Source organism: Morone saxatilis, unplaced genomic scaffold (assembly GCF_004916995.1).
Source record: "Morone saxatilis isolate NCDOM2014 unplaced genomic scaffold, NCSU_SB_2.0 Contig22, whole genome shotgun sequence".
NCBI classification, from domain to species: Eukaryota; Metazoa; Chordata; class Actinopteri; family Moronidae; genus Morone; species Morone saxatilis.
Genome location: NW_023339785.1, coordinates 22883643 through 22907762, shown reverse-complemented (window position 1 = coordinate 22907762; position 24120 = coordinate 22883643). Strand labels below are relative to the sequence as shown.

Sequence of the window (24120 nt, the reverse complement as noted above, 5' to 3'; positions counted from 1 at the left end):
TGTTCCCAACTGCAGTGTTTTTGTTTTGCTCTGTTTTACCTCATAGTTGTCCTCTATGAAGGGGAACTGTCTTGACTGCAGGAACTGAGTCTTGGGGATATCCAGCCCGTCTTCACCGTACAGGAACTGCACCACGGACCCATCGCTGTCCCTCACCGTCAGATCGTACTGCACCACCAAACCCTCCAGATGCTTTATGACACATCTGAAGAAGAGGCAGGGCAAAGGAAAAGAGGAACACTATAAGTAGAAGGAGAGGACAATCCTTCCTAGTATGAGTTTCTTTGTTCCGGGATGGTTTTGCTTTGGTTCACATCCTGGAAGACTTGTTTCTTTGCTCCTCTCACATATATTTCACACTATAAAATTATGAATAAACAATTGCTGACTTGAAAAAGCCGTATAGGAGCAGCATTTCCCTCCCAAATCATCAGCAATTCGAAGCAAAATATCTTGGAACTGAGCCTTTAATTGTCCATGTGTTTAAGCCAAAAACTAATCATACTTCCAGGAGCTGAGTGGGATAACAGTTTGGCCATGCTTCAAAGAAACTTCAAGGTTGTTTTCGAAACTCCCAAACACAAGATTTGAATCAGGGTGTGGTGTTTCCCATGCCCAATCCTCATATAATAATGTTCCCATTGCTTGTATCAGGGAAGCACAGTTCATTTCCTTATCTCTCCCTTCCCTATTACTCTCATGCACAAGATCTGATGAAATAGTTGTAAACTGAAAATGGCTGACAGAAGAGCATTCCTTAATGTATAATAGTGAGCTAGGCCTGCACAGACATAAGCAGATAAGTCAAAAAGTGTATCCTTTTCTGAGCTTCTGAGAGACTGAAAACATGAAATCACACCAAAGTCTAATGTAAGGCCTCTGCACACTCAAGTGACTGCACTTTAAAAGATAACTGCAGCCTTTTCTGAACTATTACGCTGTAAGGTTCACATCACCTCTGCAGGTATCCTGATCTAGATGTTTTCACAGCTGTGTCGACCAGTCCCTCTCTGCCAGCCATACAGTGGAAGAAAAACTCCTGAACACAACAAGATTACAGAAAAGAAAAAATTTATCACAAGGTAACAAGAATCTTTATAAAAGTCTGTAAGGACTAAAGTTACAAAGTCATAGCAGTGGTACTCGTCCAGAGGACTCAGAAGAAACAGAGAGAGTGCTTTCATGTGTGGCATTTGGCCTCCCAGGCATTCTCTAACACACACACACAAACACACACACACACACACACACACCTCTCTTCATGTACCTGTGGTTTGATGCCTGTGAGGAACCGTCCAGAAACAAAGCCCCCGGCACCCGGTGCGGGGTCGTACGGCTGGAAGCACGGCAAGGATTTCCCAGAAGGCATCAGTGGAGGCCTACGGCCTTCCAACTCAATCTGGCCTAGTAGACACGAAATCTGAAACACACACACACACAGACACAGATCAAGATATTTGTAGGTTAACAGCCTAAAATCTAGGAGCTTTCACTCAGTACTGTACGGTATGATGTGGTGGGGGGTACCTGCATGGTGTTCACAGTAGATCCCTTGGCTCCTGATTGGACCATCAACTGGAGGTTGTTGTCTGGGAAAGAGGTGTGGAGTCCGATTGGCATGCACACCTACAGAGACACACAACAATATTTCATCATCATCATCATAGACTGGAAACGTGCACTCTTTTTCCAGAAATGTGTATTTTTGGAAAATGTATTGGAGTACAGTAGAAAGCTGACAGGAAATGGGGGGAAACATAATAGTAATAATAATGCTCTGTACAATGAATCAATAAAAAAACATTTTTACACCTGGAACTATCCTACAGGAAATAAAGTCCTAAACTGAGTTCCTCAAAAACACAGTCCACAGTCCCTAGCAGAACAAACAACCAGTGTGATTCTGTTCCATTTTACCGTGCTGGTATTGTGTGAGCCAATTGAACTAAACAGAGTGTTAGAGTCATCGTTAGATACCTTGTTAATGTCATTGTTCACTTGGTTGGCAACTTCTTTGAACTTGTGGTCGGCCATGCTGAAGTCTCTCTGGTCTGGGTTGAGGTGAGCGTCCTGCCAGCGGCTCTGAGCCTCAGCTTGATCCACATTGGGGGGCAAGTTGAATGCTGCCTGGAGAGCCTTGGAGACGGAAGGAAAACGTATGTTTTCTACTAAATAACAACACTACCACGCTTTTTCCCCAAGAATTATATTAGATTTTTATATTAAATTAAATGAAAAACAACGTGAACAACTTGCTCTTAGTGATGAACCTACACAGAATTATCACCTGAAGCTGCAGCTCCGCTCCACATTACAGAGCTTTATAGTGAGTTTCAGCTCATTGCTGGGCTGTCTGACTACAACTTTACTGTTTCGTTTTACTCTCGAGGCTCTCAAGTGTCGTTCTCAGCCTCGGTAGGCAACTGTTTTCAGCAAAAAAGCTCTCAAAACCCAGCATCCGCTACCTGCTGAGCACCAAACAGACAGTTAGTGATTAGCTGGTGAACATGGTGGAGCAGTTAGCAGCTAAAGAGCCTGATGATTGCTGATTTAAGTTTGCATTTAAACCTACAGCGTGTATGACTAGAAAAAGTCAGACACTGGCGCCCCCAAATGGCAGTATGAATAAATACACAGACACTATGGCAGACAGCAATGGATGCCACCACCTGCTGCCACAAATCCCCTGAGAATACTGAGAGGAAGAGATAAAAAGCAACAAACAGACAGCACCAGCTGTCGGGGAACATGCAGGACTCTGTGATGGAAGCATTGGATTGGCTCTAGCTAATAAAACTTCAGACACTCAACAATAAGTGTGGCAACTGCAGAGTAGTCTTCACTGGGTCTGTTCATTTCACTTAATGCTTGTGTGTAGTACATATTTATCCCCAGTGGCCACGTTTGAGCACCGTGGGGCCCATGAACTACACCCTTCACTGTGGCAGCCATTTTGGCCAGTGGCATCCACTGAGGAGGAAGCAATTTGACAAGGCTGCAATCTTTTTAAATACTTATTTATTGTGGATTGGTGCCACATATGTTCGCCCTTTATTTGTTAGAATAAGACCAAATGTAGAATTGACTGTATACCATGTTAGATTTAACATCAATAAGGAAAGCACTATCAGACAGTTAATTTCCCCAGAACACACTGGTGCTTTAACTCACTTTGGTGCCAATCTTCAGTGATTCTTGAATTATCTTTTTTCTCTGCCTGTTGGCACCCGGTTTTACCAGGATGTCTTCCACACCTAGACACAAACACAAAAGGTTTGAACATCATACTACTCTTCTATCTTCAGTAATTATACACAAAACCAATGATTCTGACTGTAATAAGTGTGTTTCATGTACTGTATCCAGATTCTCACCCAGAGTAAAGCCTTTGTATAGCTGCAGGTAAGCAGTGAAGAGGCGAGCCAGACAGCTGAGCAGTTTGCCGCTGGTCTCCCCTCCGTACAGCTCATAGCAGCAGTGGACCAGGCCGTAGGCGGAGGAGCCGTAGTGAGCTTTGTCAAGAACCCCCACCAACAGCTCGCCCTCACGAATCACCACCTGGGAAACAAAGAATAAGAAGACGAGGAAGGGTTAATAAATGAAAAGGTCAAGTATTCCCTCACTTTGGACTTTTGCCAAACATATTAATAGCTCTTCACCCAGCCACACCCAATTTGCTTTGTGTGTTCTTAAAATTGAAATTCTTCAATAAGCTAAACAAATAAAGCAGAGATTTTAATTTAAGCTGTATCATTGCAAATCTTTCCACCTTATGTATGTGTGTGTGTCCGTGTCTGTATGTGTACCTGGGAGTCACACATGCTGTCAGGTCTGTACCCCGGAGCAGCTCGCGGTGGGACTTGGATCCATGCTTTGGCAGGAATTTTCGATTTGCCAACCAGGTTGAGAGGCACAGCGTTCTGTGGGATTACATTCAGCAGGAGCGTGGACACCACCTACAAGAAACAACAGATGCATGACACAGCAGTACTATTGAGCTGCCTTTAAATTAAATTCAAGCACATTATGGACACGTTTGTCTTGTACAGAGCACAAGAAGAAGAGTATCTTGAAAGTTCAATTACCTGCTTTCCTGTCCATAGCTGCTGTGGTTTGAGTATGGCCGGCGGCAGCAGTTTAACTCTGCCTGGTTTGTCTGTTAGTCCTCTGTACACCAACTCAATGTACTGGAATCTGGTGAAGAAACATCCTCTTATCGTCATCCTCGTACCCGATACCATGTGGTCTTGGATCAGACCTGCTAAAGGTTTACCATCCTGAAGAAAAAGAGAGAAAAACCTGAGTCCTGCTGACCTTTGTGTGTTTAAAGGAATGTGTAGGCAACTTAGATTGTCACTTTTTTAATACATAAGAAAAAACACACTGTGCTACTGAAGTCTTATCAAAATCAGGCAGTGTACAGTTGCTAGTTTAATGTAATGGAGTCGTTTTCAAGCACTCCTAACATACCCAATACAGGCAGTTGTTGGAACTAGAAATAATGTGAAAAAAACAGATTTGTATCTAGATTTAAGTTGCTGTGACAAGAAATTGGTGTTGTTTTGCTGTATCTGTTAAGTCTGACCTACTATTTTACAACAGACACTGGACAGAGTTTTTGTTTCAGCTTGAAATGATTACAAACTTTGGACACTTTGTCGCTTTCTTTGCCCCTCGATATTTCCTCTCTTCCAAATCGTGTTGTGCAACACTAATAATGCGTGCAAATGTGTGTGTGTGTACCCACCTTGGGGACGAGGTACTGCTGGTCAGTGCTGACTAACGTGTAGGCCTCTGCTCTGGCCAGCTCACTCTGAGGGAAGTGCGCGTTCATTTCGTCTCCATCAAAGTCAGCATTGTACGCTTTGCAGTTGGCGTAGTGGAGCCTTAGTACCTGTAACGTCAAATAAAGATCGTTTTATATTCCCCCCTGCGTCTCTAATACACCACAATGAAACAAATAAGCCTCAAGCGATCAGACTGTACCTTCTCTCCTGGTAAGATCCGTGCACAGTGGGCTTGTATGGAGGGTCTGTGCAGAGTTGGCTGTCTGTTCAGTAACAAAACATCTCCGTTCTTTATGTGACGATTCACCTGGACAGACAGAAAGTCAATTAGGGGTTAAATAAATTGGAGGGTGTACAACGGTTTATGTCTGAATGACTATGATTACAATCTGACTCACTATCTTCATTGGCATCTTATGTGGACCCGGACAAGGCGTCAGCAGTTGCTTGGCGACAGCTTCTCTCTGAGCGAGGTTGGTAGCTGATAGGATGGTCCTCCTGCCATCTTCGCTAATCACCATGGAAGCACCGGGGTGGACGTCGGGCCCGTTAAGAACGGCCTGCCGGAGCTCCTTCACGTTCCACGAGGTGACGGGCTGGGGGTAGGTCAGCTTGGTGGCAAACACCTGCACATTGGGAGAGACGGAGAGTTTGTTTCATTCTGAATCAAACTTAGAGCTCCGGTGATCAATGCTGTATATTTCCACATCCTCAGTAAGTTTGCTACTCTCAGTTGTAGATACCATAGGTATTCCTATCTCGTTGGTCCCTATGTACATGTCTGGACAGATGACAGATCGCGCAGCGTAGTCCACACGTTTTCCCATCATATGTTTCCGGAACAATCCGTCCTTCTTCTCCAAGATCTGTCAGGGAGAAGAGACAATTAGGCAATCGCCGGACAAAAAAGCAAAAAGGAAGTGCATATTACATTGTAGCGTCTGTGCCTGTGATACCTGTCTGATTCCAGGGTATTTCTCAGTCATCATTTTGTCCATGTCGCTGTCAAAGACGATGTTAACGTGACTCTGTAGTCGGATCCAGACGTTGTAGAGTTTATCTGTTAACGTCAGCCCAGGAATCCCAAACAGGAACGTCTGGTCTGTCTGATCAAGAGCCTGGGAAGGACAAGAGAGGACAGGTTGACATGTCCTGTGTAACAAAATGTTTAACTGGATATATACAGCTAGGCTTTAAAATACGTTAACATTAATTTTAAAAAAGAACTCTGAGAACAGATCTGAGAACAGACACACAAAAACATCATCTTACTTCTCCCTCCTCAGCAGTTTTCTCTCCTGCTATGAGAGCCAGAAGTTTCCTTATGATTTCACAGTCCTTCATGACAGCCTGCATGTTGACTGTCTGACCGTTTGTGAACATCTGGTCACCCAGCCGGTTGATTGGACGGTACCTGACAGGGAGAGGAGGGGGAGGGGTGTGATAGAGCTATATGGATCATGCAATCCTGCCAAATAAATGCATATGAGCCTGGCATATTTATCTTCACTGAGATTTTATTCTGATTGTGCATCCCCCACAGCTTTGTGCACGCTTGTTTTGCTTTTATGCTACAAAAGAAAATCTATTCAAAATTGTTGACGCCACTGTCAAGGATGTAGGATTCTATACTACCAGTGGTTCAGTGTACAGTATGTGAGTGTGTTTGTTCACACTGTACCTGCAGGGTGGGACCACCAGCAGCTCCAAAAAGAAGAGGTCTGGATAGAAAACTTTATCTCCCTCCTTTGACACTGCCCCATCCTCCAGCCCAGAGAACAGGAACTTTAAGAAGAAAGCTGGAAGAAAGAGAACAGATCAGAAATATATTGTTGGATATATTAGATTTGAATGCTGTTTCAGCTGTTTTGCCATAAAACATCCCCCAAAAATGTAATATCTACACTCTAGAAAAGGACATAGTGTTTAAAATCATTCATACAGCACTTTTAATAATGTGTAATGCACTTAACCAGTTGGAAATCACTGACAACAATGCAATGTACAAAAATAACTTTAAAAAAAAATCATAACTGAATCAGGAATGTCGACCCTAAACTAACAAATCTATTTCTGACACAAATCTTCTATTACTGTAATCCCATTTACACATAGTACCAACCTATTAAATCTGTTATTAATAAATACATTAAATAAGGCCTTCTTTTCAAAGGAGATATTACTCAAGTCACATGGACCCTCTAATGAGACAATACTTTATTCAACTGTTCACCTTTAGATGTTTAAATATGTAATCTGGCCTTTAAACAGTCCAGTTTCATGTTCATGGTGGTGGGATGTTTTTCTTTTTTTGGCCTACCTTCTTTCTCCCACAGTTTGTTGGTGTGTTCTCTGGCAGTGCTGGCCGTCAGGTAGACTCTCTTTCCAGCCAATAGATCCTCTACAAGAAGCAACAAAAGCCAAGTAAGATTTCTGTATGAACACCTCTTCCACCACAAAGAAGTTAACAATGTGCTTGTCCTCTGTTTCTTTAAAATATCACTCACCATCAGTGTTGCTATTGGTCTGCCCTCCTGATGGCATTGTGACAATCAGCTTACTGTTGTGTTCCCGACGCACTGTAAACCTGCCACTCCTACACACACAGCATGAAATGGACAATTAGGAATTTGAGTATTGTCAACATGTACGCAAAGAGCCACGACATCATTATGACACCCACATTTTTTAACCTCTCTGGTCTGATTTTTGAGTAAATAAGCATTTCAGGGTTCCCACTCTTATTAAGAAATTATTTTCCCGGACATTTTCCAGGAGTTTGTCTTTACAACATAGGACAGAACCTGCTTACAAACAGTCATATAATGTACTGGTAAGTCTAGCAAGGACTAACTCCGGTTTTATTCCTCCTTTTTTAATGATAAGGTGTCTCAGGTTCATTGCGAATAACGGTGCAAGTCCGTCCCACTCTGGTGTGAACCAGACTGACTGACATGGCCAAAATGAAAAGGGAGCATTTATAGCGCTTTTCCTTTCCGCTTTATACAATATACAATAAACATTCTTCAGGACACCAGGATATTTGGTAATTTCAATAAATGTCCAGGTGTTTCCATGACTGAAAAATGAGTCTCTACATTTCCAGATTTTCTAGGACATCAGTGAGGCTGACAATTGTAACATTTTCTCCGGTGGTGCTTAGTTGTTGAATGTAGAAATTTAAGCCTAAAAATCTGTGTTCCCTGTGGTCATAGACATCAATTTACGACCACCATATGGAGGCCAGTGGGAGATTAGTTTGCTGTTTCACCCCATTTTTAAACCAAAACCACCACAGTTGATAGAAAGTATATACCTGTCTAAGTGTGTGTAGCTCCACATGAATAATAATAAGGTGGTAGATGGTTATGCTTTTATGTATAAAGTTCAAATGAGCTCAAATGAGAATAAAGTATTTTGCATCATCATTGTTGTTACCTGCAGTACGGGCACTTCCTAGTTTTCATGTGAATCCTCCAGAAGTCATTTATCAAACTGCTCTTCTTTTCAACAAGGTGTTTAATCTGAAGAAACACACACACAGTTAGTCTCGTTTACATATTTCAAATCATATATGTGTGTGTGTGTGTATATGTGTTGGTGTGTGTGTGGTGAGGGGTTTTGTGTGTGTGTGTGTGTGTAGTGTGTACTCACCGGTTTGGTGTTATCCAAACCTTCAGCATTCACTCCAACAATCGTGTCTGTAAACTCCTTCAGCACCTGCTCAATCTCATCTCCAGTGGCTTTGGGATTCACCTCCAGGTACTAACAGAAACACACAAACTCATAAATAAAGCAGAAACAGAGAACCGTTTGTAATTACAAAATGTCACGAAACTACATTAACACATTTAATAAAAACCCATCCAACCAATCCAATCCAAAGTAATACCACTGCAGTTCTCTCCTCCACATTAATGGGTAAGTGTTGTACTGATACATCATGGTTGCCACAATTAGTTTCCACAGCAAGTATAAACCCACCTGGTTGAGAACTTGTTCTATTTGGTAGACCTCCTGCATGGCTCCGTGGTCCACTAACTTCAGCTGGTTGAGCAGCAGGTGGATGGCAGCTCGGGGACACGTTAACATGTGACATGCCATACAGGAGCCGCGAATCAACAGGTAGAGTTTCTGATGGAAGAGAGAAGCACGAGGAGGAGAAAACAGGAGTAAAAAAACACATTGGTGAAAGTTCATAAAAGGAGATAGAGTGGAGCAAGTTTAAGAAAATGGGTTTAGAAGTCAATACAGATTTATCGGGCCTTAACCCGGCAGGCTGATCCATCAATAAATGGGAAATAGACTATTTGTTAACGCCTTTTCTAGTCTCCCAACCACTCTAAACACGTCACACTAAATGCCACAATTACCCAATTACACACATTCATACAGCGATGGTAAAGCAAATCACAAACAGACACCAATACTCTCATTCATACACCGCTGCTTACATCAAAGAACAGAGGGTTGTATACAGGTAGGGGCAGCTCCACATGTCCCATGTGTCCTGGACAGTTGTTGAAGTCCTGACAGCAGGTTGAACACACCTGGTACACAACAATAAGAGACAGTGACGTGAAAAATGGAAGATGTTCTTGCTGAAACTTAACGCTCACAATCTCAACCTTTACACACACAAAGACACACGAGTGAGTGTACAGTGTATGCGATGGGATTTTAGTGGAGATGTACCTCCTTGCTGTCTGCTGGTCCCAGGGCCAGATCGTACAGGCTGTTTGGGGCCACATTCCCAACAGCGTCGAGGAACCTGGAGTTAGTGATCGTCTTCACACTCAACTTCCTGGACAGGAGATGAGAAAAAACACATTACACACAGATTTTTTAATAACTTTAGTGTCTTCTTGATCGGTCCCTACAGGGTCAACTGAGGGTTGAACCCCAAAGATAAAGAGTTCATCCTCATCCTCATCCTCAGGTAAGTGAGCCAGATCTTATCCCAGTTCTTCCTGAACTCTATAGCAGTAATAAACACACAGGTTACAATAATTCCCACCCCATCTAAAAGGACATTTCCCATATTCTAATGTCGCAGGATTATTAAAAAATATGATGAGAATAAACAGTAGAAGGTGTATAAACATGTTTCTAGCTGAAATATGTGTTTTAATGTCCCAACACAGACGTTACAGCATGCAGGCATGAGCGGGCATGTTGTTTTGAAGCCATGTTCAGCATTTAAGTTGTGTTTAAGAAGTCTCTCACCTTATCTCTTCGGCAGAGTACATGCCAAACGACATGCCCTCCAAACGCCGCCATGGCACCTCTTTTGCAAATAACATTTTTAGACAGTTATCCAGACTTTTGAGGGTTTTTTATTGATAGAAATTCATGGCGTACGAGTTAAACCACATGTGAGGCAAAGTGGCTCCTGTTTCACACGTGGGACCGTCAGACCAAAGTTAACATTAGAGGGGGGAGACGAGTATACATGGAGGGGTTTATTTTACAACCTTTATCGACTTTATACGTTTTAAATAACTCATTTAATGTTACAAATTTAGGCGATATTAAGTGCGGATAAAGTGTAGCATTTCTTTAAGAGATACTAAGTGTTATTATTTCTCTCGCCCCCCCCTTTTATTTCTGAGCCCAGATGGTTTCTCCCTCCCAGAAGCCCTCAGTGTGTAACAACATGGCGACTCCAGGTTGGCACGTAGGGCTTTACATTCAGAGAAACAGTCGCTTTCTGCTAAAAAACCTCGATCAGTTGTCTGCTCACAGGTGAGGAAAGTGTCACAGCTGTGTTTTTGAACCAGAATTCAATTAGAGTCGACTCAGTTGGCCTGTAGTTTGCGTTGTTTAGGAGAGTCTGACTGCTGCAGCTTGCATCATTTGCAGGAGGTCATGAAGATAGGACATGTGTGCATGTAAAGGGTATTTAAGCTTTAACAAATGTATATGTTTTATCTTTACAACGTTGGAATAAGATGGGGCTTTTACTAAAGGACAAAACCTGTCTGTCAGTCGTCTTAAAGTCTGTTTTTCACCTCACACACTGTTCAATATTGGTTGCAACTACAATGTTTGTCAAGATATTCCCTGGCCACGTCCACTTTTCTACAGATTTACTTAAATGATGCATCTGCAACAAGGTAATGTATGAATGAATACAGCCTACAAGAGGCTTGAAGTAGTGTTTGATAATCTGTCATGTATTTTTTGTTGTTGCAGGAGGTTTGGTTGGACTCCAGCTCTGCGACAACAAGCTGCAGAACCTAATAAAGGTAACGTTGAACATTTGTGGTCATGACTGAAACACTGTTGTCAGTACAGACAAAACCAGTGTGAGGAAAATGTAAAGTATAGTATGAAGTATAATAAGCAAAGCCCAAGTGTAGCCACACTAGTGTTAGGGCTTCATTAATAAATGCATTCAGTCTTGAAGCCAGATCCTCCAGGAAACTTGCATCAGGGTTACTGCTCGTGTTCACAACTAGACTGTTGCCTGTGTAGTCATTGTTTTTTCCTGTTCTTTGTTGTCCGAAAACACATAATGAGACACACTGTTGCACAGGATGACACATTAAGATCAATATAGGCCGTTTATTTGACATACACCATCCTGCAGCCATAAATACTCACTAATCCACAGCTGAAATGAACCCCCAACAACTGCTCTATTTACTCCACTTTCAGCCATGTTAGATTGAAACCACTGTGTCCAGCTGCTTTAGGGTGTAATTAAGCTTTGTTAGCCTTCAAAACAGGAACCAGTGGGCTCTGGGTGCCACAGACCGGGGTGGGAGCACATGGTTTTGCACATTTAGAGTTAGATTTCACCAAATCACCTTCCGCCAACACAGGACATCAATGACATCAGACGGAGGGTGTTGTTTCTAATTGATTGTAATATATTAGCGGCATTAAAAATCACACCTTTTGCTCAACGCTGTTGCAGAATCCACAGAGACTATCGTCATCCCCAGGAAGAAAACATGGTACGTGTCCATATCAACTGTTACGTGAGAGAAACCTCATTTAAATGGAGACAAGACGTTGAATTAATGCCACGTCTTATTTAACAGGAGCAAGGAGGCAGTGCTGGAGGCTCTGGCTTCGACTGTCAGCAGGGTGAGAGCTCCTTCACATCTTTCAGTGTTCATGTTCATTCGTCCATCTATTTGTCTATGTGTTATACTTTATTTGTTCTTTTTTCCCTCCAGGATCCTACAGCATATCCCTACCAGTTCCAGGACGACCCTTACCTCTATCCCAGGACCTCTTCTGAGTTTGTACGTCTAAAACAAACCATGTTTTGACCTGACATTATGTTGTGTTATTTTCATTGCTTACTTTTCTTCTGAACTCAGTCTTGAGTCATTTATATTGACCTATATAGGGACCTCTGCTTTTTTATTGTGAGTTTATAATGATGATTTAAAAGGTTTTGTTTGAATTTTATTTTTGTTTCAGTCATTTTAGATTGACTGTTAACTTTGTTATTATTATTTTTATAGTGTCTCATAAATTATTAATCTCCTCAGTCAGAACAAACTTAGGAGCTGTAACCATTTCAAAATACTTTGTATGCACAGTAAACAAAATAATGAAAAAAAAAATGAGCCGTTTTCATGACACATATTTTGACGTAGCAGGAAGAGTGCATAATGTAATTCATCAACAATAACGTAAATGATGTAGTACATGAACACTTTAGATTACAGTTGTACCAACAAGCAGTCATCACCGTCTCTGCTGTAGTTGCAGCACAGTTGATGCACACTGTGAGATGTTTTGTAACTGATGTATCAGTGTTCCCGTCTCTCTGCAGAGGATAAACTCTCTCGCTCAGGAGTCCGGCAGATCTGCAGCCAAGTACTTCATCAACACCCATCCCAAGTTCTTCACCAAAGACTTTGCTGAACCACATATACCAGTAAGAAACACACACACACACACTCTCACACACACACACACACACATATATATATTGAGTGAATACATTGAGGTGACTGGAGAATGTATAGTCACAGTAATGAAGGGGATAGAAATGAAACATAGTAACACATCAGACTTGAAAAGTTCAATCCCTGAGAGCTGTGGCAGTTAAACTGTAGCATGACTCTCATAGCAAACAATTCTTATTCGGTCTCACTTTGATGTTTAAAACAATGCTGATTTAACTATTTATACTGTAGATTAATAATATCAAGTTTTGTGCCTTGGACAACAATACTGCATTGGCTGATTGGTTTTCTTGTGATGTGTGTGTTTGCAGTGTCTGATGCCAGAGAATCTGTCACTGCGTCTTGAAGAGGTGAGTGAGGAGGCCCTGAAGGAACGAATCAGCTTGAGGAGAGTTAGAGCTGCTGTTGACATGTATGATCACCTACTGCAAGCTGGTGAGAAAACACGCACACACACACACACTCTGTTTTAGGAATGTTGCTTTACTACTTCTACATCAACTTTGTCTCCTTAATTTAATTCTTCCAGGCACAGCAGTCTCTATGGAAACGACACATGACCTGTTGGACCTGATCTGTATCTATTGTGACAGTGACCCTGTCCAGGAGGGAGAAACACAGCCAACAATAGACACAGTGAGTCATCCCTGATGCAAACCTGAGGGCCAGAGACAAGAGAAGAGTGACACAATTAGGCACCATTGATTATTTTTATTATCAATAATCTGCCAATTACTTTCCCAATAATTGTTTTTGTCTATAAAACCTCCAAAAATAGTGTAAAATGACAGTCCGAACCCCAAAAAGATTTAGTTTACAATTGTAGAAGACTATCAATAAGAGCAAATAATCACATAGAAGAAGCTGTAACAAGCGACTTTGTGTTTTTTGACTCAAAAACAATTATTAGATTATAAAAAGGACTTCATTTTTTGATGATCCACTAATCAGCAGCTCTAGACCAATTAAACTCGACGTTGGATTTTTGCTGCTGGAAATAAAATAACAAATCAACCACGTTCAGCCGGAGACCTAGGACATCAAATTAATACTACAGTCTACGTTCTCTGTTCAGGAGGAGTCAGGAGAGGAGATGAAGAGCAAGCGTAAAGGGAGGTTCCCCCAATGGTCCAATCGTTCAAACAACTGGAGCAAAGACAACAACGCACACAGAATCTTTAACCTGCTGCCAGAGAGAGACACCCGGTGTTACTCTGCACTCATCAGAGGCATGGTGATGGTATGAACACACTCATTACTGATTGTCAACCTTTCAGGGTGCTTACTGTATTGTCTGGGAATTGGAGCGGCAGTAAAATGGTCATTTAGTGCATCTGCATTAAAGGGCATATGTTGGTCTGTCTCTCCCCAGCATGGAGCTCATGAAACGGCCTTCAGCATGTACACAGACCTGCTGAACAACAGACTGAACGGTGAGTTGCAACAGGCAATCGCTCATCAATTGTAGTATGCAAACCACATTTTAAAGGCAGTATGTTGGTTTTGTTTGTTTACTGCTGTCAGTCGTTGTGTTATTCTCGATAATACCAATAGATGGTGCCAAAGAGTTACATTTGAGACAGTGGCATTGACCCTCTAAAACCTTGATGATAACCCTTCTATCTTAACTCTAATTGGTTTGTTTAAATTCCCCCCCCCCCCGTGAAACGATGAATGATAATTCAACCTTGTGTTTGCAGCCGACATCCACATCTTCAACGCTCTGATCTTAGCAACTCCAAGTGTCGTGAAAAAAGAGGAAACATGGGACCGCATCAATGTAAGACCCTTTTCACTGTTTAACTCAACGTTACAGAGCTTTTGTACCCATCTCAACAACCCGTCACCTGGGTTCCTCGTAAAAAGTTACAGTTCCATTCTGTTTTTGTGGCCCGAAAATGTTGTTATTGAATAAATTTACGTTCTATAATACTCATATGAATATTTGTTTAAAGAATAAAACTTAAGTGTGAAATAATTTTAGAAATTGTGAAAAATCGGGTTAAAAATTGTGTTTTGAAATAAAAAGTTCTATAATTAGATAAACATAAATTTAAATAAGAGAAATGAAATAACTAAGTAATAGTTGGTTTATCACAATTTTTGAAATTACTTCACAAAGTACTTATTCATATATGTATTGCACTTATTTCATAATGATTTATTTAATAATGAACACTTTGGGTTTTCATTTATGTTGACAATGAGAAATAATGACATCATTTAAAAGGAAAAGGCTTTTCCCCTAAATTGATCTGTTAGAGTAATAACATGCTATTTCCATTTTTAGTAGACCGTAGTGTAAAACTGGAACTTGCAGTTCTTTTAGGCATGCTGCATCCATTGTTGTGTGTCTTTCTCTGTCTGCAGAAGCTGTTGGAGCAGATGAATCAGCAGAAAGTTCAGCCCAATCTGATGACCTTCAACAGCGCCCTCAAAGCTCTGAAACAATCTGGCCCTACTGCCAGAACTCAAGCTCCTTACCTTCTGAACGAGATGAAGGCTTTGGGAATAGGTGACTGCAAACACACACATGTTGTAGGGTTGCACAGGAGTGTAGTAGTAAGATCAACAGCGCTGTATCAGTTCAGTACAGTGGGTGATAATCTGTTTTTTTTTCTTTGTGTGTTCAGCTCCCTCTCTGTCCTCTTACGGTCACATCCTGGGAATCTTTTACAAAGCAGGTGAACAGATTTTGGTGTTGTATTACACTTTGAGTCTCTGGTGCTGTTTTCTGTATGCAGAATTGTGTTAAGTGGTTTGTTTCCTCTCCAAACAGCTTATTCTGGCAGCAACACAGACCTTCTACAGGAAATCGTATCAGAGCTGAAGGATACCAGCTTTACCTGCCAGGACCCCGATGATGGTATGTTCTGTGTGTAATGACTTGATAGTAGACATTTGGGGAAGTAATCTTCTTTATTTAGTTTAAATGGATATAAAACACACAAACAATTAGAACTCGGCAGATGGATTAATCTATTAGGATGTGACTTTTAAAACTCACTTTGTATTATCTCTTTTTTTCCTTCCAGTTATATTCTTCACGAATGCAATGAAAATAGTAAGTCTTTTTTTATTATTTTTTTTGTATAAATATTTATCACGAATGGGTTCCTGAAGAGTGCAAGTCCTTTTTTAGGACTATAACAGAGTCTTAAATTAAGAGTTTGTTATTTGAGGCCTTTTTTTTTCTTTTCTGTTTTTTTGTTTCTTTCCCTATTTTTAGATTAATATGAGGGTTGCTGTTAAAATATGAATCGCACGTTCTACTTACCATTTTAATCGAATATAGATGGTTTTTGACAGCTTTTGTTTATTTCAGTTGATAAATTACATTAAATTTAGACTCCCACTAGCATTTTAAGTCTTTAATGTGTCCTAAAACATGCAGATGCCCCCAATCCTGTGTCTCCCCATTCATTGTTACTTTGGAGCATGTGTTTGTTTACCTAACCTGTTTGTGTTTTTGTTTTTTTTCTCTGCCTGGTTTTGTCCCAACAGTGTGTGCAATTTAAAGATCTGACGCTGGCTTATGAGATCTACAGTCTACTAGAATTTGGGGATAACTGGAAGCTTTTGGGAGATGCCCACCAGCAGAGTGTTTTCTAGTAAGTAAAAACCTGCCACCAACCTCAAACACGTCCCCTGTACCTCCTATATGCAGGCCTCTTTGGCAGAACACAACTGGGAGATAATTGATGATTTAATTAACCACATTAAAGTTATAAAATATAAGTTTATGAGCTTCAAATTAGCCTATAACCTGTAACTTAGTGACTATCTAAGTGAGCCTCTCCTTTTCCAGTGGTCGCTTCTTCAACCTGGTGTGTCAGATGGCGGACATTGACACGGTGATGAAGTGGTACAGAAAGCTGATTCCCTCGGTCAGTACATCTCTGCATCTCTCTCTCTCTGCTCAGACGGCTTACTGCAGATCATATAATGCATTGTATAAAGAATCAGTAGTAACTTTTACATTATTATAAGCTGCAGATGGCACTTCACTGTATCGCCAAGCCCCTATTATTTACTATATACTTATATCAATAATGTCAGCGACAGTGAAATGTTATAACTTCCTTTACAGTGCCTAATGTACTAGCTGAACTAAGCACAAATCCACTGAAATTTTAATATGAAGCTAAATCGCAAGTTGTTCTTCACATCCTTTTTTTGAGTCTTTCTTCACACCTCTAGAGCAATAGGTTAGAAATTGCAAACACATTCTGGCTTATTGTAATATAGATTCATCAAAGAAAATTATAATCTGTTGCTTTTATTTGGTCCAGTATATCCGTTGTACAGACCTAAGATATATTTTATGATGTATTTTTATGGGATAATATAAAACTCCTAGTGACAAATAAATATAATATAGTATATTTCAGAAACCTTTAGGATTATTTATATCAGATCCTTGGTACCGCTGAATTCAAACAACTTCAGTTTCCATCATATGAGTTATTTTTGCGTTTTAAAAAGAAAATCCACTTTTGTCTTCCAATTAAGGCATGGTGAATATGTGACATAAAGATTTTTGATTGTGTAGCTACATGTCTTCAAAGTTTCCACAGCAAATTTTGTGTTTCTACCTCTAACAGGAAAAAATCTGTGGAGCTTACTAAACTGTACTAAATATAGCTGTTAGTCATTAATGGGCTGTTTGACTGAAATTGAGGTGGACACTTAACTATTTAACTGACCCTTTGTTTATATTTAGGAAATTAACAGTACTTGATTATTCTCTGTTTCCAGAGGTTCTACCCAAACTCTATTGGACTGAGGAACCTGCTGCAGGCTGTGCAGATAGACAGTCGCCTGGACTTGGTGCCCAGTATATGGAAAGGTGAATTTAAAGATTATACATTATAGTTACAGGAATCTAATTTCACTCACTAATAATGTCTTGAGTGGTTGATGACTCATAAAATCTGACCTCCAGTTAATGACATAGACTCTCTGCACCTTTACATTTCACTCCAAATACTGTTTTAGACGGAGACACTGATATGAAATGGATTAGTTATAAAAATGTCAGACATAGACTCATAGATACTATTCCTGTTTTTCAGGTATCCGCTCTGTGGGTCATAGTAACAAGATTAATCTGGTGGAGGAGGTTGTCAGCCTGATGGCCAAAGAAAAACACAGTCCTGAGGTCAGTACAGCCTGGACATGATGACTGCTATCACAATTCGTCCTCTGGGAGACATTTATCAGAATTGATGAATATACGTGTGTGTGTGTGTGTGCGTGTGTAGGTTCAGGAGTCCTTTGCAGAATGCGCTCTGGATATAAAGAAGGTGTTTAGTGGAGACACAGTGAAGTCCAATCTGGAGTGGACCAGCGTCTCCCTCTCAAACATCATCATCTTGCTGCTGCGAGCCAACAAGACCCAACAAGCCTGGTAAGAGAGACAGCTGTGTATCTGTCTATCTGTTGTGTATCTGTCTGTCTGTCAGTCCATTTACAGCAGAGCCTTTACTGTAGTCTGACTCCACTAATCCTCACTGCCGTGAAATGCATCTCACTTCTCCCCCTCTCTGTTTTCTCCTGCAGGGACATGCTGAACCTCTTCAAGTCCAGAAACATAGTTCCTCTGTGAGTCTCTGCCCAAACTACAAACATAAAGAAGGAAAAAAAAAAGAATTATTTTTGTCAGTGAAAGATTTTATATTTTAGATTATTACATTGAAAGTCAAAAAGCAGAAAACACTAGTGCTGCTAGGATCACTTAAAATTGGAATTTTGTTGTCTCCAACATCTCCAACTAGTCACAAAAAAGGAGGTTTCAACACAAACATGTTACTATTACAAGGCAATAAAAACATAATCAGTCATTTTTATAGAAATAGTTAAGTGTTCCATTCATTAATGAAGGTGACTGGATGTAACAGGTTAAACAAATTGTATTTATGACGTGTACATTTCAACAATGTTCAACAACAACCCTCATGTTCACTGACATGTTTGACTGTGCGTTTCCTGCTGTGTTTAATCTCCAGTGTGGGACTGTTGGACAACTTCCTGACGCTGTGTCACAGCGAAGACTCTCCCCAGAAAGCGGTGGAGCTGGTTCAGCTCTCTGCTGCCTTCTATCTGCCGGCAACTCCAAGACTGGCGGAGCGAGCACTTACTTTGTTTGAGCTGACTGAGGAACAAAGGTGGGCGTCCTTTGGCCTTTATTTCTTGCATAAAGCTGTCTGATTCTTGACTATATTGCTATGAATTCTGGTCAAAATAAGACTTTTTCAAACTAGGAAAAAAAAAAGACTGGCACAGCAACCGCATCACCCCATTCACCTCTGTTCAATCCTGAAGAATCTGTGGCTTCTTAACGAGGCAGGGTTCAGTACTGATAACTCACCAGTCAGGCTCAGGATAGTTTCCTCAGACAAATGAAAACAACTGAAGAGGTCCTCGCTGCTGTATATTTCCAACAGGTTACTGTGCTCTCCAAAAACTATTTTCCTTCTCATTATTAACTCCACAGTATGCCAGCAAACCACTAATTATGAGCCATTTATTTCTCTTTTTTCGTCATTTGGTGGCGCTGGTCCAAAGGTGTTACTGATTGTTACCATGGAAACATAACTCTTAGTTGAGAGTCACCCCGGAGGTAGAGTGGCTAATGTTTTAGGCATAAAATAAGTCTGCCTTTATTTCTGTGTAACTTCTGTCTTGCATTAGATTCATGTAAGAGGAAAAGAGTTGCCCTACACTACAGAGCAGTCAGATACATGTTTGTAAAACCAAGAGCTTTGGGGCAATGCATTATTTCTCCAGGCTCCATCAGAATCCCATTTGTGGAGATGACAGGTGTGATGGATGAACAAATTAACAAAAGAAAAATGATCAAGGACCAATCCATTGAGCCTTCAGAGACTAAAATAAAGAAGAGCGTTTTTTTCTGTTCCCCAGCAGCTCCACACAGTATCCCGTCCTTTTAAACACAGAGGAGAAATGTCTCCGATTATTACACTGCTGGAAATTACAAAGGAATGGTTCTAGTAGAATTTGATCTCAATATGAGAGTAAATTTCCTTTTTCTAAAGAAATCTTGTTTTTCTGTCCCATTCAGAGCCATATTATCTGAACTGAAGTCTGCAGAAGAGTCCTCTGACTGAAGGGGACGATGTCGACCACTATGATCCTGATCCACAAATCCATAAATCCATAAATCCATAGAGTGTACTTGTTTCTATATCTGTGTAATGAAAATGTATGTCACATAAAGAAAATCCAAACCTCTCTCAATGCTTTCCTTTGTGTTAGCCAGAGGTCGCTGTTTCACTTTGTTCAGGGAGCTGTCAGGCCTCTCACTTTACAAGATTATACCACAGTGTGTCATATTTCTTTCACATTTTAAAAATTAGATGATTCTTTTTTTTAGCTCAGCTTTTGCTGAAACCAATGTTTATTGCTATAATAAAGCACAATAACAAATCTGGGGCATCTTAAAACCATAAAAACCTGATCATGAATATGAAACTAACTATCATGACCACTTGAATTTCCCTCGGGATAAATAAAGTATCTATCTATCTATCTATCTGTCACAGATGGGCATTAGTATTTCCATAAAGCTCCATAAAATATGTGGCTTGGAGAAAAAAGGCATGCAAATTTCTCCTGATGATAACTGACCAACTTCCTCAATGTACTGATAAGCTACTTCCTCTAAATCCTGCATATATGCCACATTTAATGGGGTCTGAATGCTGGTTTGCACATTTCATTGTCACATTTTATCTTTATAGATCTCCAGCAGGTTCAGAAGAAACATACAGCTAACAGATAGTGTCTGTGGATGCAGGTATGCACTGTGTGTGTTAGGCAGACTCTGAGGATTTTATTGACAGCATGTCTAGACAAGACAGGTCCCCGAGGTGTGAGGAAGGTTTTTAATTAAATACATAATGATGTATATGTAGTTGTGTTTATTGTTTTAATTTAAAGGCATTTTTAGCTGCAGTCACACTCAGTATCAATGCATATATAGAGAGGAAACATTGTCTGTACCTGTGTGTACATCATAGGTATGTATGTATGTGTGTGTGTCTGCACATGGGAGATGCTGAGAACAAGTGTGTGTGTGTGTGTGTGTGTGCAAGCCTGTACAGGTGTGTGTCTCAATCAAAATGTATTTTCTTCAGCCAATCATCAGCCGAGCTGTCGGCACGACCAAATAAGGACAAGCGGGCAAGAGCGAGTGAAGGACTGGGCGGATGGGATGGTGGTGGGGGGGGGAACTTTAAGATGGGTGTGGTCTGTGGACGGAGTGTATTGTTCTCCAGAAGACCTGCCTGAAGCCACACACACACAAATATACACACTTATAAACACACTAGTGTTGCCTTTCAAACTTACAGACAGCCGCTTTCCCATGACCATGGGAAAACACACATTCACACCTTCCCTCCTGCATTTATAAACTCTCCCTCTTGCTCTCACACACCAATTGACTTGTTAGACTGCAATAACAGCATGAAGGTTGTTTCTTTCTTCCCCTGTTTAGGAGAAAATATCCTTACTTTGTTACTTTGTTCTTTCTGAACCAAACTTGCAGGATTCTCATACACTGTGTGATTTGACACTTGTTACTTCTATGACAAGTGCTGTGGGTGTCGTTATGGTTTAGAAATGCCTCGAATGGGCAGCCTGAGAGACCTGGAATAATGGAATAAAGTGTTACGTTACAACAACAATGGGGAGTTTGATTCGCCTGGATGAAAGGCGAACACGTCACAAAATAGTTTGTGTTCCGCAAGCTTGCGAAAAACAACACTGCAAGTGGCCGGTCACAAGCATTCCTCTCTCCCACTCCTTTATGCAACGTGAATGTACTGTACTGGAGCGGAGGTCAGGGGTCAAACCTGTTCACAAACACAGGATGTGATGGAACATCCTCTAATGCTTTTAATACCTCTCCCACGTGATGCTTTTTAACATCTCTTACTTTATGTGACGCTAAAATAAACTGCAGTTTGGTGGATTTAGAGTGAGAGAGTGATGATTTTTTTTCCTCTCAAAAGTTAACTCCTGAAAGGAGAAGAGAGAGTGAAGAGGATAAACAAGTGCTGGTGGTGGAAGGAAGGAGCAGAAAGAGGCAGCGATGAAAGAAGAGGAAAGAGGCATTAATGAAACTTTAAACTCCAGAGAGTTACTGTATAGGCTATCTGGGGAAATAAAGAGGTCAACAACTGAAGATAAACGGCATATAGCAGCACAGTCTGCCCATGACAAGATTCCATGGTGATTGACAGCTTTAACTGGCAGCCAGCACTGCCAATCCCACACACTGGAAAGAGCAAAAGATGAAAATTCCTCAGACCTCAAGTCATGCTGGCTTTCGGTCTGGCCTCATATTTCATTTCTAACCGGAGCTTTCAGGCTCAATAACCACTTAAATCCCACTGTTATTAACCTTTAATGCCCATTTACACCTACCAACAGTGTGTTACATCCACTAACCACAGAAGCCGTGCAGCCATTTAGAGCTGGCATTTTCAACCAGGACCAAGTAAGAATTGCTAAGGTATACTTTGGCATATGTATGAAGGACTGAACCCCATCACTCCGATTAGGATAAAGGGGATGACTTCACCAACCACCAGGCCATCTTACTGTCACTTCACGAGTTCAGCCAAGAAGTGTTTCCAGTTATATGCTCACTCGGCAAGCACGGGATGAGATCGGATTTAGGAAGTCACCCGTGTTAGCTTCGTAAGTCACAGCTCGGGGCTGAAGCAGAAAGAAATGTCTCGTTTTCCAGAAGTGAGATGGATAAAGTTTGAGTCAGGGACAACAAATAAACAACAAACCACAGTTGTAAGATTTATTTGTCATGTGATTTGTTTATGATATAAAAAATATAGTATATCATCAGACTTTATGCTTTGAATTTACTTAATTTACTTTACAGTATAGATGAAGATTTCAGTAAAAGCTATGAATGGAAAGCTGGAGCCCGCTGGTATATCTAAAATAGAAAAATAAATGCAAACATCAAGAAATGTTTGTTTTAAATCCTCTTATGTGTCAAAAATTCTGCCTTTTAAGTTGGTTTTAAGGTGTGGACCCAAATCACTGAAGCTTTTTTCACAGCAGGTACATTTGCTTGTCATACACAGGTGTATCTAATAACTTCAATCATGGCTGCATTCCATCAATTTAACGCAGCCTACATTGTCAGATGAGACCACAGACTGTGATAAGTCCTTGTGCTCGCAGTGATTCATGGCTGTGTAATATAGTGTAATAGTTAACTTAATGTTTATCTGAGTAAACATACACATGCGTACTTGTGAACTTTTTATAGAATATTCAAATAGATGAGAGTCACATCTTGCACACAGTATCAGCTTCTGTTTTTTTGTGTGTGTGTTTGGTTTATGAGTCACAGAAGCATGTGTTTTAAAGCATTAACCGCATCCTGCCAGAACTGCACAATGATCAGTCTTTCAGTCCATCTGTCTCTCTCTCAGTCTGTCCTGTCTGTGGCTCTTTCTCTCCCCATTCCTTCCTTTCCATGTGTTTCTCACACACATGGCTGAGGGGCAGAGGAGCAGCCAACAATAGTGAATCGACCAGCAATTAATTTGGCTTGTTGACATACTATCTGTGTTATCACATGAGCCAGTTGTCAGCTTCAAGCACCAGCAGACAGAATCCAAGGTCCTGCTGCTGCCGCATTCACATGGGAATCCAAATCATCAGCCGTGGTCTTTTTAACATTTGACTACATTCCATTAGTCTTTGACTTATATATGTGGGTTAAATTGTATTTGAAGCAATTTAAAATAAATTATGACCATATTACAGTATTATTATTATTAAATGATATGTGTATTACAAAAACAAATAGAGAGAAGAAGGTCTGGCATTTTGGACTGACGAGAAGAACTGATATTGGTCTCATTCCTGGACATTATTATGAGTATTTATGATTATTTATTCCTTCTGCCACCCCCGCTGTCCAAGAAGGACTGCCTCTTCTGACCTTTCTCTATGTTTTTTCTCATGTTCTAACTTGACACAGGTGCATTCACTTGTTGCCTGACTAGACTTCCTCTCTGGACCTTGACGGCAGACTGAGCTGATTGACAGCTTCCTCACTCTGTTCATTTTGTTGCACGTTAATGGCTGGTCATTAGTGGCTGGCTAACTGTTATAACCAACTGCAGAATATGCTGTATGTCTGTGGTGTCTGTGGGCTTTAAGAGGTTTTATACCTTAAAACATGTCACCACACCAGTTCTACGGTAATATGATAGCCTCCTCCATTTTGGACTGTTTGGCCAGCAGAAAGTCAGATAAAAGTGTGCAAACTCTGCAGAGTTTACTTTGCCTCCCCAAGCAACTAATTTAGGCCTCAGATTTCCCTGTTATAAATGCAG

General features: G+C 40.8%; 2 protein-coding genes and 1 non-coding gene across 3 annotated transcripts in view; 1 reads left to right on the top strand and 2 right to left on the bottom strand.

Annotated features, from left to right (window-relative positions):
• The window catches only part of polr1a (RNA polymerase I subunit A), a 25483-nt gene extending 15292 nt beyond the window's left edge, over positions 1-10191 (bottom strand). The window contains exons 1-24 of the mRNA XM_035669522.1: positions 10014-10191; positions 9483-9591; positions 9242-9337; positions 8772-8921; positions 8442-8552; positions 8226-8311; positions 7295-7383; positions 7108-7188; positions 6469-6586; positions 6060-6201; positions 5744-5905; positions 5531-5653; positions 5186-5413; positions 4987-5094; positions 4748-4894; positions 4086-4277; positions 3807-3956; positions 3375-3558; positions 3172-3254; positions 1978-2136; positions 1528-1626; positions 1268-1420; positions 957-1039; positions 40-205 (exon numbers count right to left, since the gene is read on the bottom strand). Of these exons, the coding sequence (XP_035525415.1) occupies positions 40-205; positions 957-1039; positions 1268-1420; positions 1528-1626; positions 1978-2136; positions 3172-3254; positions 3375-3558; positions 3807-3956; positions 4086-4277; positions 4748-4894; positions 4987-5094; positions 5186-5413; positions 5531-5653; positions 5744-5905; positions 6060-6201; positions 6469-6586; positions 7108-7188; positions 7295-7383; positions 8226-8311; positions 8442-8552; positions 8772-8921; positions 9242-9337; positions 9483-9591; positions 10014-10090 (3096 nt within the window). The 5' untranslated portion in view covers positions 10091-10191. The remainder of the gene's footprint in view (positions 1-39; positions 206-956; positions 1040-1267; positions 1421-1527; positions 1627-1977; positions 2137-3171; positions 3255-3374; positions 3559-3806; positions 3957-4085; positions 4278-4747; positions 4895-4986; positions 5095-5185; positions 5414-5530; positions 5654-5743; positions 5906-6059; positions 6202-6468; positions 6587-7107; positions 7189-7294; positions 7384-8225; positions 8312-8441; positions 8553-8771; positions 8922-9241; positions 9338-9482; positions 9592-10013) is intronic.
• LOC118334139 lies at positions 2867-3000 on the bottom strand. The gene has a single exon (XR_004797002.1). It is a non-coding gene; the product is annotated as a small nucleolar RNA SNORA5 (small nucleolar RNA).
• Positions 10192-10404: 213 nt separating the features above from the next.
• Positions 10405-19972, top strand: ptcd3 (pentatricopeptide repeat domain 3). The gene is made up of 23 exons (XM_035669910.1): positions 10405-10532; positions 10983-11035; positions 11710-11749; positions 11837-11882; positions 11975-12043; positions 12583-12687; positions 13030-13153; positions 13248-13354; positions 13794-13958; positions 14091-14151; positions 14419-14498; positions 15089-15233; positions 15352-15402; positions 15498-15584; positions 15754-15782; positions 16223-16329; positions 16527-16605; positions 17477-17567; positions 17794-17879; positions 17983-18128; positions 18281-18322; positions 18727-18885; positions 19803-19972. Exons 1-23 carry the CDS (start codon positions 10405-10407, stop codon positions 19846-19848), a joined length of 2046 nt encoding a protein of 681 aa, XP_035525803.1. The 3' UTR covers positions 19849-19972.
• The last annotated feature ends 4148 nt before the right edge of the window (positions 19973-24120 follow it).

Coding starts and splice junctions, on each gene's coding strand:
- ptcd3 (XM_035669910.1), top strand. CDS start 10,405: ATGGTTTCTCCCTCCCAGAAGCCCTCAGTGTGTAACAACATGGCGACT. Junction 16,330..16,526: donor CACCAGCAGAGTGTTTTCTA/GTAAGTAAAAAC, acceptor CTCCTTTTCCAG/TGGTCGCTTCTTCAACCTGG. Junction 17,880..17,982: donor AAGAAAAACACAGTCCTGAG/GTCAGTACAGCC, acceptor GTGCGTGTGTAG/GTTCAGGAGTCCTTTGCAGA.